The following is a 14262-nucleotide window of genomic DNA, read 5'->3' on the forward strand; positions in this document are numbered from 1 at the left end:
AGAGGATGTTCGGGGCTGGATGCCGGTGAGCGGGTAAGGAGAGGAAGAGGAAAAGGGAGCTGTGGCTCACAGGCGATGAATGAGAAGGGCGCAATGGCTACGGCGTGAAGAGGAGGTGGTGGCGCTAGCGTGAGAGGATGGCAGCGACGGCGGTGTTGACCTGGAGCGACCCAGAGGGCTATGAGCTGTTGGAATGGCGGCGGCCTTGGGCGGAGGTGGCGACGCCTATTCCAACAGGCGACGGCGGGACCAGAACACGAAGGTCCTCCCCCTAAACCCGGAGGTGGCAAGAGGAGAGGATCAAGATCCATCGGCGATCCGCCACAACGTCGCGTGAACAGTGCTCCCCTTCAAAACCCCTAACCTCAATATGCCAAAAGACTAAAATGCCCTCTTTCCCCTTCCTAATTACATTTGAGCCATCCCAATATATCCGCATCACAAGCTTCTCCTTCAAGTCTAGTCGAAGAAGGCACAAGTTCGACTGACTGGACAGTCTATTATAAAGGGTGAATTATCCTCAATAATCAAATCAAATCACAGAACCCATTGTATAATGTCACATGAGCGGTCGCTATAGTAATGGTGTCGCATGAGATGGTAATGGTGCCGAGTGGACCAAGTTGACAAAACATCAAGAGAACGACGAGTAAAATGGTAGTCAGTCGAGCGGCAAGCGGGATGCCGAGCAGACCGATTGAACGAGCGAGTGATGCCGAGCGGGTAACCGAGAAAGTGTCGACTAGTCGACCGTAAGATGCTGACTAGAGCATCAAGAGAATGTCGAGCGTTCGACCAAGTAATTTAAGTGTGACCGAATGGACGGCTGAGCGATACCGGTCGGACAACTACAAGAGTGCTAAATGAGCGGCTCGGAGGGGGCCGACCGGACGATCATAAAATGGCCATCAGATTGTCGTAAAATGCGACCGGATGACTTGCAAATGTCAACCAGGTGACCATAAAATACCGACCTAACGACTATCAGGATGAAGAGCAAAACAAGCGAGTGGCCAAGTGGACGATCAGGCGTAGGATTAGGCGGCCTAGAGAATACCGACCAAGCGATCAAAAATAGGGTCGAGCGACTACCGGGCAAGCTATTGGGCGAACACCAAGCGATCGCCTAGACAAGTATCGAGTGAGAGACGAAGCAGCGCTGGACAGGAGTGGAGCCCGCAAACTGAGTGGGAGCATAGCCCGCGAAATCGAGTACGCAGAGACGAAAGTCGTGAGCCGAACGGGCGCATCGCACGTGAACTGAACTGGAGTGTAGCCCGTGAGTCGAGTACGCAAAGACGAAAGTCATGAGCTGAACGGGTGCATCGCACGTGAACTGAACTGAAGTGTAGCCCGTGAGTCGAGGGCATATAGAAGCGAAAGTTGTGAGCTGAATGGGCGCAAAGCCTATGAGATATCCTGGTCCGAAACTAGTGGAGATACTCTTGTCCGTGACCATCGGCGATAGCTCGACCCCGAACGGGGGAGATAAGATGCTCCATGACCAGTGAAGACCGTTCGACCCCGAACGGGAGGGGGGACGAGGGGGGGATATGAGATCCGATATGTTGGTCCGAGACCAGTGACGTCTGCTCGACCCCGAACGGGGGAGAAATGAGATCTGATATGCTGGTCCGAGACCAGTGACACTCGCTCGACCTCGAACGGGGGAGATATGAGATCCGATATGCTGGTCCGAGACCAGTGACGCCCGCTCCACCCTGAACGGGGGAAATATGAGATCCGATATGCTGGTTCGAGACCAGTGACGCCCGCTCGACCCCGAATGGGGGAGATAGAAGATCCGATGGTGACGATCGCTCGACCTCGAACGGGGGAGATAGAAGATCCGATGGTGACGATCACTAGACCCCGAACGAGGGAGATAGAAGATCCGATATGACGATCGCTCGACCCCGAACGGGGGAGATAGAAGATCCGAATCTGGTACGAGACCAGTGAAGACCGCTCGACCCCGAACGGGGGAGATAGATGCTCTGATAAGTTGGTCCAAGACTAGTGAAGACCACTCGACCCCGAACGGGGGAGATAGATGCTCTGATAAACTGGTCCGAGACCAGTGAACACCACTCGACCCCGAACGGGGGACATAAATGCTTTGATAAGCTGATCGGTGAAGACACAGGTTTAAGGTCACCGGTCGACCGCCGGTGGAGACTTGAGTTTAACGTCGCCGCTCGACGGTCTTCTAAGGAGGGGGTTTAAGGTCGTCGCTCAGTCGTCGATGGTGACATGGGTTTAACGTCACTGCTCGACGGTCTTCACAGGAGTTTATAGTCGCCGCTCGACTCTGGGGTTTAACGTCGTCGCTCGATGGTCTTCACAGGGGTTTATAGTCGCCGCTCGACTCTGGGATTTAACGTCATCGTTCGACGGTCTTCACCGACTCTGGGGTTTAACGTCGCCGCTCGACGGTCTTCACAGAGGTTTATAGTCGCCGCTCGACTCTGGGGTTTAACGTCGTCGCTCGATGGTCTTCAGAGAAGTTTATAGTTGCCGCTCGACTCTGGGGTTTAACGTCGCCGCTCGACGGTCTTCACAGGAGTTTATAATCGCCACACGACTCGACTCTGGGGTTTAACATCGCCGCTCGACAATTTTCACAGGGGTTTATAGTCGTCGCTCGACTCTGGGGTTTAACGTCGCCGCTCGACGATCTTCTAATATAACTCAAACCCGTCCGATCGACGCGGGAGTCTTCAACGATGAGCTCGTGGCTCAGATAATATACGCCCGGTCGATCGACACAGGAGTCTTCGTCAATGAGCTTGTGGCTCAGATAATATACACTCCGCCGATCGGCACGAGAGTCTTCGTCAATAAGCTCGTAGCTCAGATAATATACACCCGACCGATCGGCACGGGAGTCTTTGTCAATGAGCTCGTGGCTCAGATAATATACACCTGGCCGATCAGCACGGGAGTATTCACTCGGCGAACTATGATAGATTTTATGGCCGAAAAAGAAAACATAACGGAAAAATTGACCTGCCGACCAACAGAGGATCTGTCTCAATTTCTCGACTCCCGAATACCCGTGGAGTGAGGAGAATATGATATACCCGTCGAAGTCCATCAAGGTCATGAGTATGGCAGAATTTTCCGACGTCGTCCCTCTTCACGTTCCAGATCAGGTGTGTTCCCACAGACGACGCTAAATATGTTCCTGTCGGGAATCTGAGAAGACGGAACTGCCGGTGTGACGTGTCTAGATTGTTGATCGCATCTCGATGACCCGGATGGTGAGTTGTCTTCTACGTTGACCAAGTCGTCAGGGGTCCTATGGTCAACAACACCTACAGCTAGCGACCAGGTTGCCCCAGTCCCTGGTACCCTGGTGCTCGAGGCAGGTCCCATGAATATATAAGCAGTCAAATAATGGTAGAACAACTAAATAAATACAAGGCGAGTACAGTGACGTACCCTGGCCCCGGGGGGGGGCGCCCTCGGATGGATCGGTGAGCTGGTCGCGCTGCTGATCGAGTCGTCACGACCTTGCAAGATAGATGAATGTGTCAGCTGAGGAGCCAGATCTGAGTGCAGGGAGCCGCGCGTGACCTGGATCCGACAAACAACATGCCGACCGAGAGATAATAGCGGCACGCCAGCTGAAAGATGACGTCGGCATACAGGCCGAGATATAATATCGGCACGCAGGCCGAGCACACCACAGCGACACGCAGGTCGAAGTACAACGGTGGCTCGAAGGTCGGAATAGTGGCATAAAGGCTGAACACCTTATTGATTCGCAGGCCGAAGCATATAAATACTGTGAAGACTAAGAACTCGGGCGGCGACTGGCCAAAGGACGAAGACCGTGGATGAGGTGGCGACGACTACCGCTGAAGGTGGTGTCGACTGCCGCTGAAGGCGACGAGGGCGGTCGCTGTAGGTGGCTGTGGTAGTCGTTGGAGGCGACAACGGCAGTGGTCGCCGGAGGCGGTAGCGATGGCGATGGCAGCAAACACTGGAAGCGGCAGTAGCGACGGGGAGCGTCGGCGACCGCTAGATGAGATGGCGACGGGCGCTGGAGGTGGCGACCTCAAAGCCAGAGACGACGCTTGGGCTGGCTGCTGGTGAGCAGGTAAGGAGAGGAAGAGGAAGAGGGAAAGGGAGCTGTGGCTCACAGGCGATGAATGAGAAGGCCGCGACGGCTACGGCATGAAGAGGAGGTGGTGGCGCTGGCGTGAGAGGATGGCAGTGGTGGCGGCGGCATTGACCTGGAGCGACCAAGAAGGCTATGAGCTGCCAGAATGCCGACGACCTTGGGCGGAGGCGACGACGCATATTCCAGCAGGCGACGACAGGACCAGAACATGAAGGCCCTCCCCTTAAACCTGGTCGCGGCGAGGGATCAAGAGGGAGCTCCTTTTTTGGTTCACCCTAGCGGCGGCGGAGCCAACAACCGAAGAAGCCCCCCCCTCCCCAAAAAAAAAGCGTGAACAGTGCTCCCCTTCAAAACCCCTAACCTCAACATGCCAAAAGACTAAAATGCCCTCTTTCCCCTTCCTAATTACATTTGAGTCATCCCAATATATCCGCATCATTTAGTAAGCCTCAAAAATGTTTATAACCTCACCACCTAAGCATCTTGGCTTTGTCTCTAATGCTTTTAACATAATGTTGAATTTAAACGGCCATGTTGAAGTACATCCTAAACTAAGTGAAAACGAGAAGGGAGGATAAACCTTTTGTTGCAGGAGATCAAAAGGCTTTTAGAGTAGAAGAAGATTTGCTTGTCAAAAGGAGTTTTTGATGGAGGCATTAATTGCTGGTTTATTAAAATCATGAAACATAATAAAAAGGTTGCTGTAGAGCAGCTTTAATAAACAATGTAGTAAACAGTGCCTAGTAAATACTGTACTTTCATCGTAACAACTAAATAACGTTGCTCAGTAGCATTCAAGTTCTGCAGTAACTAACTGCAGAGAGAACAGACAACCATTAATGCCATCTGAGCATGCTGCAGTAATATTGTTTCAAGTTGCAATAAGATTGTCTCTCTATCTAATATTTGAATCCATGCCTAATTTCCATAATCAAATTTCTTGAGAATGATTAGCTCTACTAGGTCTCTGTAATGATTTAGAACACCTCCATACACCTCCTTCCACATTTCAATTCATGGATCATGACAAAGTGCCAAAACCAGTAGAAAATTGTGAAAAAACAGCCATTGAGTCATTTAATGCATTTTTCTCTCCTGCTAGTTGATGTAGATGGCACCATCTTAAATGCAGAGTTTTGATTTTTAGTTGTTCTTCCTCTTCTACTCTGTTCCTATCTTTTCCTCCTCCACCACCCTTCTTCTTCTTCATTTTCTTCCTCTTCATAACAACTGTGCAAGGGGAATCTATTTCTCTTCTTGTCTCCTTTTAATCTACAGGTGCCTTTTCAATTTATTCCCTTTTTATTTGCAGGCCAAATAAATTTGTTTGTTATCCTTTTACTTGTATCTATTTGATTATTAGTTAATTTTAAGAAACAAATCTAAACCTGATGCCATCATAAAACAATCTTAATCAACCTGCTTGTTTATGATTTCCTCTTGTTTCCTATACTTGATTTGTGATTTCTGGTTGAAAATTAGCTTATGATTTCTGTTTCTGCTTTTGAATATTTTAGTTTAGTTCAGTTTGTGTTAAATCTGCTTGAATCTAAATCCTGATTGTTTAGTTGAGTTTAGTTATATACTGAATCTGTTTGAATCTAATTATGCTTGAATCTGAATTGTGTTTGGTTCAGCTCAGCTAGTTCAATCATAATTGTTTCAGTTCAAATTTCTGAATATGCTTGAACTTAATGTTCAATATCATTCAATGTTTCAATCAGTAGGAGTAGAATCACTCGAAAACTGTCGAACAATCCTGTCAAACACATCGTCCAAGTTTTGTCGACAATCAAGGAATCTGGAACACAAGCTAAACTGAAAATAGCTCAAAAATCTGCACTTCCAGAAGAAACATGGCACAAGATACTTTAAAAACAAATTTTCGATAACCAGATTCTAACAAGTAACCTGAAAGTTTCACTAACAGCTTCAGGAAACAACAAATATCGCAGAATTGGAAGTAGAAAACTAAAACCAAAACCTCATGTGAAAAACTCATTGACTATGAAAACTAACATGAACTCAAAACTCATAGGCCATGATCAATTAGTGAAGAATGAAGCTAAACTGATAGGCCACGATCTTCGTCATGACCATGCTTAGATCGTCATCATCTCAGGAGGAGAATTGTCGTCCTAATTAAGCTGAACTGCGATATGCAATTAGAACTAATCTGAAATAAGATGAAAGAAAAATTCAGCAATGACTAGCCTAACGAATAAAATTCTAAAAAACAAGCTGAAAATGCAAACTGATATCAGAATCAATCCAATAAGGTAAGATAGAAAGATTACTGCAAAATGTATGAATTTTTTTTTTATCACTTATAAACAATATTTCATACCATTTTCCTTTTTATAAAGATCTCGATGCCCAAAAGGGTTTTAAATAATCTTTAGTAGAAACATTATTGATTTGGTGAGGCAAGTCAGTATCACGTTGCATGGTTAAGTCACGTTGTTGCTACCATGTAGTCAGGTTAAGTCAAAAGTCTAGTCGAGTTGGTAGTCAAGGTCAACAGGAATTCAAGTTAAGTCAAACCTATTAGGACCAAAATTTTTTTCAGATTTTTACATAATGATATGATATTGTCGATTTTAGGACTAAGTTCTTATGATTTTATTTTTAAATTTTATCCAAAATGTCTCATATCAATAGAAATATTTTTCTCTTAAAATCTCATGATCTCGACACGAGAGCTCTTACCCTCTTTGTTAGGACCAAGAAAAAAATTCAGATATCTCCACAATGGTATGATATTGTTCACTTTCAACCTAAGTCCTCATGGTTTTGTTTTATTTTTTTCTTTACCCAAAAGACCTCATATCATTGGAGATATCTTTCCCTTATAAGTCTATCATCTTTCTCATGTGTTTTTCAATATGAGACTTTATTTGTAACCATATAACCCCAACAGAATTGACTCAAGTCAGGGCTTACCAATCTCAGGTCAAGTCAAAGTTAAACCGTGTCTAGATCAGTCGATTAAAAGAAGATCTCAAGTCAAAGTCGCATCCAAATATGATCTGCCCAAATTGAGAATTAACTTGGTGGTTACTCGAGTATCGATTACTAAAAGATGTTGTAGTTAAAGCACTTGTCATACAAAGAGACGTCTCTCGATAACGAAGGAAAGAAATGCATCCTTCGGGAAATAGGGGCACATTTTCATTTTCTATTTAAAAGTTACAGATTGCAGCATCAAGGCAAAAAATTTGATAACTTTTTTTTTTTTTTTTACTTTTCTCCATTTATTTTATCCATCTTTTCTTAAAAGTAAATTCGAAATGGCTGAACTGAGTTTCGTCTCGATTGTCCTCCTAACGTTGTTCTTGAGTCTTTTCAAATCCTAACCGGACCTAAAGATAATCAATTCATTAAAGCCCGTCCTGAAGGTAGTTGGTCTATTGAAGCCCGACCTAAAAGAAGTTGAACTTATTAAAATCTGACCTATATAAGATTGATTTGAACAAGATCGACTTGATTTGCAGCCAACCGATCAAAATCACTCGACTGTAATTATTTTTACCGAGTCATCCCATGACGAGATCAGTTATCATTAGATTATTAGGGATATGATTTTTTTGAGTACTCTTGAGCCATTAGCTAAAACATCTTGATATCCTAAAATTTTGGATAAAAATTAAAAACATTGTTAGGAGACTAATACGGATGCAATAGTACTTACATGATATAATTTCGAGTCTTTTATTGGCATTAAGGTATTTTAGCCAAACAACTTGATAGGTGTTTTTGACAAAACATCTACACGCGAATAAAGATCAAAAATAGTATCAGCACTCTAATAAAGATGTAATAATGCTTATATGACATGATTTAAAGCTATTTTTGCTTGTCAAAGTGTTTTGGGTAAAATACCTTGATAATAATAAAAAAAATGACTTAGAAATCTGAATTAATACTCAATGATGCTCATGTAATATGATTTCAAATTACTTTTGAAAATAGCTTGACCAAAACACCTTAACGGGCAAAAGGAGTTTCAGATCATAGTCAAAGAGTTTCGTAGATTAATCACCAATGAACCCCACGCAAAGAAAGCGAAGGCTAAGGTGCAATATGCATGGGAGAAAATGAAAGTTGAGACAAAGATTGAGGTGGAAGATGGTGAAAGAGCAAAATACTTTATAAGTTTGACGTTTTAGTTTTTTTTCTTTAGTAATTTAGGTGTCCGATTAATCCTATAAATAGATGACCTTCCTCTCTGCAACACAATTTATACACATTTAAAAATCAATCTTCATCTTTATTGAGATTCGAATTTTGATCTATCTTATTTGTTTTCCTCGATATTCTACCACTGTATTACACGGAAATGTTGTACATGGAATTGTCCTTTTATACGAGTGTAAGGGTGTTTTAGTCACCTCAATTTAGCACATGTCTTAAATTATATGACATTTGAATCAGAGATGATGTGACAGCCTTAAGAATCCGAACACTGGTAATTTGTCCCTGATAGGAAAGATTATATGCTAAAACAAATACCAGGAAGGATTAGCTGTCTCGGCGTAACCACGAAACACGTCGATACACGGTACAATGGACCGCGCGATAGCCATTATTAGCCTGTCGCTTTCTTCCACCGAACAGCGACGCCGACGCAGTATTGTTGTCCATCTTCTGCTGCGCTGCGGCGCAGCCTAAAATCCGTTTATCTTGGCCTCTCCCCGCGTCCTTGTCGGCCAATCCGCTACTAATGCAAATCTGAAAGGAGCAATCAAAAAGTGTTCCCGCTTCCGATTTCGAAGTCGCCGCCATCACCGCATCAGGTGCGCGCGTTAGGGCGACAACCAGCGGCGGCGGAAGCGGAGGCCGCGCAGCCAACGGATCGCATCTCGTTGGCCAGCATATGATTCGGTAGCAATGTTCTTCCTATGAAGTTGTGATAGGAAACGTGATTTTGCTAATCCACATTGCCATTTTAAATGCAGATGATTCCTTTCTTGTGGTGAAAGTCAAAGTATCTGACAGCAATTTTGAATTGTAGTATGTGTTTGAAGCGAGAAGTGCAGAAAAATGCACAATGCTGAAGGAGAATCTTTTCTTTCCAGGTCTGTTCGTCTTCTTAATTGCAGCTACATGTTAATCGCTGAGGGTTTCTTTGTTCTTATATAAAATTTTTTCTTCTATTTGGGCTACAAATCATCAGATCTGATTTCTGTGGTCCTGTGGATTTCGTCTCATCTGTTGAGTGTTGATCTTTAATTAAGAAGAGTTTGTTTTAATAGAGTAAAATATTAGGAATAAGACAGGAGAGCGAGGAGGCAAGAACAGAAGTGAAAAAGTAGGATCTTGGGGTCAAAAAACGACACTTCGGGGGGCTTTCCCCATCTCAGATCCTGTTCATTTTATGCTGCAGCGCCTTGTGAGGAGTCGGTGGACAGTGGGCACTCCCCCTGTTAGCAGACACGACTCCACCTCTTGTGATTGATTGATACAACCCTTGCCGGTGCCGGTGGTGGTCCTTCCGCTGCGATCCCGAATAGAAGCAGAAGGAAGGTCCTACATTCTTACCGTTTTCCTGTAGTTGAGCTGGTATCGCTGCCGCTTCCACCATTCTTGCCCTCTGAAAAGGGGAGCCGACCAATCTTGGAAACCCTAGCGGATCTCACAGTACCAGTTTTGGTTATGAATTAAGTGAGATGTAGTTGAAGAAGAAGGGAAAAATGAGCCATTGAACCATTTGAAACATTTTCCTCTCCCGTTTGTTGAGTTATATGACAACATCTTGAATGCAAAGCTGTGAATTTTTACTTGTCCTTTAGTATTGGATAGCTTGAGTTGCAGATCTAAAGCTGTATCTTTTCCTAGGTAAACCATTCTGTGGTGGTATTGCTGCTGGAGATGAAGAAGAACTCCACTGCTTCCTCTTCCACCAAATCTGGCATGTTTCCTAGCCCCGGGACGCCCACCTATCGACACGGCGCCGGAGTGGCTGGTTACCAGAAAGGGTGGAGCTCGGAGCGGGTGCCTCTGCCAGCGAATGGCAACCGGAGGTATGCAGGAAGCGGCGTTCTCTTGCCATTCGCCAATGGGCGGACTTTGCCCTCAAAATGGGAGGACGCGGAGCGGTGGATCCTCAGCCCCGTCTCAGGCGATGGGTATGGGAGTTCGCTCATGCCACCGTTGCATCATAGGCGACCCAAGTCGAAGAGTGGTCCTCTCGGAGCACCTGCTGTGAAATCCGGTGTCTATTCATCAGCTTCGCCGCTGGTTCCTTGCTTCGACAGTGGTAGAGTTGGAAATTTTACGGCGGCCTCACCATTCTTGGCTGGAGTTTTGATGCCGGAACACAGTTTTTCAGGCAATGACGGTTGCGTGAGAGGAGGGAGTGCAAACATAGGAGGAATAGGAAGAGTTGATGGTAGCATCAGCGGCGGCAGCAGCTTGAGTCGTAAAGCTCGCTCTGCTGATGAAGAGCCACATATAGTCAGATCCGCTAGTACTCGTAGGTTTTCTGATACGGTGATGGAATCTTCTTCTATTCCCTGTTCTCAAGGTGCTACTGGACTTCAGTTTTCATGATCTCATTCAGTTTGCTCTTTTCATTCATTTTCGGTTCTTGTTGCCACAGTGATAAGAAGCAATTACAACCATTTTTTTTGGGGGAGGGGATTTTGCTTGTTCTTAATGTATAGAAAAATAGTTGATTCCCTGCATTTTAGGCACCGAAGATGAGATTTTTCATGAAAGCCACATCCTTTTAATCTGTATATGCTGATAGCTAAGTGCAACATCTGGTCCACATGTAATTAGGTGTGATTTATATTTTTGTATGATTCTGCACACTAGATTAATCTCCATTTTATTTCATAAACTATTTGACTGGAATTCTTGATGCTTATTCTAGTAATCGTCATTCTCATGATAAATATGTATGCTTACTCCTATTTCTTTTTGTTAAGGACAACTTGCATAGAAATATCAACAATCTAAAGCAACACAGTTTAAGCATTTCATCAAGTCCATTTGAAGAGTTTCAGGATTTTCTTTATGTGAGAGCGGTTTCACCTCAATTCCCATAGTTTACTATTTAAATATAAGCAATCTGTGCTTAAATATCAGTAACATAGAAAGAGCTGTGATTCTCAACTCGTTGGGGTTATTATCTTATTGTGCCATTGAGCTCTCTGCAACAGTCGTATGTTGAATCCTAATATGAATGTTTATGTGAACTTCAATATGATTTCCTTGTTTGAGTCATTTCAACTCATTGACATTTACCCTTAAAGTAAACAAATTATCATTGTTTATTATGTTATTTTTTTTATTTGCTTTGTATTGCCAAAAATATGAACGATATTTTGTCTTTCTACTAGCTGGTCTCATGTCACACCAGCAAATGATTATTTCTAATGCTCTCTACTAGCTTCCCTCACGTCACCAATATGATTTCCTTGTTTGAATCCTCGTAACTCATTGACATTTACCCTTAAAGTAAACCAAATTATCATTGTTTATTACATCATTTTTCTTTTCCATTATTATGTTTCTTATGAGTTATAAAGGACTTTTTATTTACTTTGTATCGCCAAAAATATGAATAGTATATTGTACATTTCTAATGCTCTCTACTTGCTGGCCTCACGTCACACCAGGGCATGATTATTCAGTTGTCATCCCGTTGGTACAAATTTCTTTAGACTGAAGAGCTCATACCTCATATGTAGTTCATACTTGTCTAAAGCCCAGTCGGATAATCTTTAAATGTTGGAAGACAACTCTACTGCTTTTTACTGTATATAGTTGTATGTTGAATTCAATTCCTTTTCCTCCAAAGTGTTTAATTTATCATATCTTATTTAGATTCAATTACAGATGAGCAATTTGAAGGTACAAAAGAAGCAGCCTCCACAGTATCAATCTCAGTTTTTAGGAAGGATGTTGCGACACAGATGAGCCCAGAGAGAAGTCCTCCATCCTCTCCCAAAGAGATTCATTTTTCCCCTTCTACTTCAACTCCTCCCCTTGAACTAGAGAACCATTTCTCAAAATTTGAGGTTCGGGACGTGCAAGTAGATGATCGGGTTACCGTAACTAGATGGTCCAAAAAACACATATCACGAGGGTCTGATAGGCATTCATCAAGCATTATAGAATGGAAGAAAAAGACAGTAGAGGCAAATACTTCTGCTTGGGGAGTTGCTGAGACAGCAAAGTCCATGTCAAAGTAACACCCTTTCTTCTCTGTTTTATGTTCTCATTGATCCATGTTATGTATGCCTTTTGTTATAAGTTTAATTACACAAGAAATATGTTTGATTTGGATGTTTTGGGTGTGAGTGATGACAGGCATGCGTTTAACTGATCTACATGTAGTCACTTCCTGTACACGAAACCATGTGCAACATGTAGGGAATCAGAAACATAATCTATCTATCTGACAATGGATGGCTTACTACAGAATTTTCTTTCAGGGCGCTTCTAGAAGAAAAATTAATCAAACATGAAAACATGAAGGATGGCTATATTAAAGAATGGCTGTTTTCTTCAACTAGTGATCTTTTCTAGAAGTTTCATGCATGCAATATCATACGATAAGATTTTAGATATACTTCATTTCCTTATTATATATGCGGGCAACTGCAATGTTCTTGTTTGGAAGCATGTGTTATTATTGTCTAACCACTCCTAGCATTTTGGAAAGGTGTAAAAGAGAAGAAGCCAAGATCACAGCGTGGGAGAACTTACAGGAAGCGAAAGCTGAAACAGAGATCAGGAAATTAGAGGTACTTCAGTACTTGTGTATTTTACCTCATTAAACTGAAGATTGATATTTTTTACAATGCTATATTTTTGAACCTCTCTATATGAATAGTATGATGCTTTATAATTCAATATATCCTGTTGCAGATGAAGCTAGAAAAGAAAAGATCTTCCTCTATGGAGAAAATTCTGAACAAACTTAGATCAGCTCAGAAGAAAGCAGAGGAAATGCGAAGTGCAGTGGCTGACAGAAAAACCAACCAGGTAGCAGTGAAGGCTAAAAGGACTCCATTCTTCTGCAAGAGTTACCGTATTAGTTACCTTAGTGGTTGCTTTGCATGCCATACTTGCTAGCCCTCCCACTGTATTCTCAACCTCACTAAGATCAGGCCTTCAGCAGTAAGTTAATAAAATGCAATTTGAATTTCGAGTATTATCGACTTTCTTCTATTATTTGCTGCTGGTTGACTTTCCAATTAGAAGCTCATTAGTACATTCATTTGTGCAACTGTATTTGTTTCAGATCGCGGATCTTGCACCGCATGCTTTGATTTGGGAGGGCATGGATTGGTATTCCTTCTCAGCTCACTCTGTCGCTGTGTTTTTTGGTATGGTTCGATGAGTTGGGACTATGAACAAACAGCGCGGTAACACTTATGCCCCCTCCGATTGATTGTGATCTTCCTGTTTGACTCTGGGTATCAGTAAAGACTGTTTTGGTAATCTTAGAATCATTTACAAAAGAGGCTTCTGCTTGTATGTGATGCAAATTTGTCTGCGATATCAGAAGGAACACCGACATGGATGTCAAGGTTCTATGTTATTTTCGTCGAACACATCCAGTCATAAGGCTTAGTATCTTTTATATATGTTTATTGTTGCAAACGTTCCTTGTAACAAAATTATCTCTTTGTTCTTTTCATGTGCTATCTTAAAAGTTGCTTATGATCTGTAAATGTGAGTTGGAAGTCCTGAAACAGAACTGGGTGAGCATTCATCTACAAGGAACGACTAATATGACAGTAAGAAAAGGCCAGTGAAAAGAGAAGCATGCAATGAGGATTGTTTGATTGTAAAAAAATAAATCAAAATTTTATTTAATTATCATTCTTTACAAAATATATTTGTTTTTTGTTTTATTTTAGTAGTAGCTATTTGCTCATTGAACTTTCAAATTATTTTTTTATTCAATTAGATTATGAAGATAAACGTATAGGCCAATTAAATTTATTAACTAGGATATCTCATCCAAATCAAATTATTGTCAATTGTATAAGAAGATTTTATATCTATTCCATTCAATCAAAGTTAAAACTTTTACTAATATTTTTTTTATCAATATCGTTAATTACAACAATTCCATTTTTCATTTATTTAACTTTAGAGGTTGACAGATTTAT

At 42.5% G+C, this 14262-nt stretch overlaps 1 protein-coding gene and 1 long non-coding RNA gene across 10 annotated transcripts; one reads left to right on the forward strand and one right to left on the reverse strand.

Moving 5' to 3' along the window:
- Positions 1-2624: 2624 nt before the first annotated feature.
- Positions 2625-4457, reverse strand: LOC122051784. The gene is made up of 2 exons (XR_006131541.1): positions 3445-4457; positions 2625-3355 (listed from the first exon to the last, which is right to left on the reverse strand). It is a non-coding gene; the product is annotated as an uncharacterized LOC122051784 (long non-coding RNA).
- Positions 4458-9086: 4629 nt separating this feature from the next.
- Positions 9087-13818, forward strand: LOC122051785. Of its 9 annotated transcripts, none has more exons than XM_042613073.1 (6): positions 9087-9207; positions 9968-10655; positions 11963-12326; positions 12804-12885; positions 13010-13261; positions 13386-13818. In XM_042613073.1, the coding sequence occupies exons 2-5, from the start codon at positions 10001-10003 to the stop codon at positions 13214-13216; spliced, it is 1308 nt and encodes a 435-aa protein (XP_042469007.1). In that variant the 5' UTR covers positions 9087-9207; positions 9968-10000; the 3' UTR covers positions 13217-13261; positions 13386-13818. The 9 variants fall into 9 exon arrangements, with proteins under 9 accessions (XP_042469007.1, XP_042469005.1, XP_042469011.1 ...); XM_042613071.1 differs by lacking the exon at positions 9087-9207 and adding an exon at positions 9485-9655; XM_042613077.1 differs by lacking the exon at positions 9087-9207 and having other exon boundaries at positions 9663-10320; positions 10443-10655.
- Positions 13819-14262: the final 444 nt, after the last annotated feature.

The sequence above is a fragment of the Zingiber officinale genome, chromosome 3A (genome assembly GCF_018446385.1).
Source record: "Zingiber officinale cultivar Zhangliang chromosome 3A, Zo_v1.1, whole genome shotgun sequence".
Classification (NCBI taxonomy): Eukaryota; Viridiplantae; Streptophyta; class Magnoliopsida; order Zingiberales; family Zingiberaceae; genus Zingiber; species Zingiber officinale.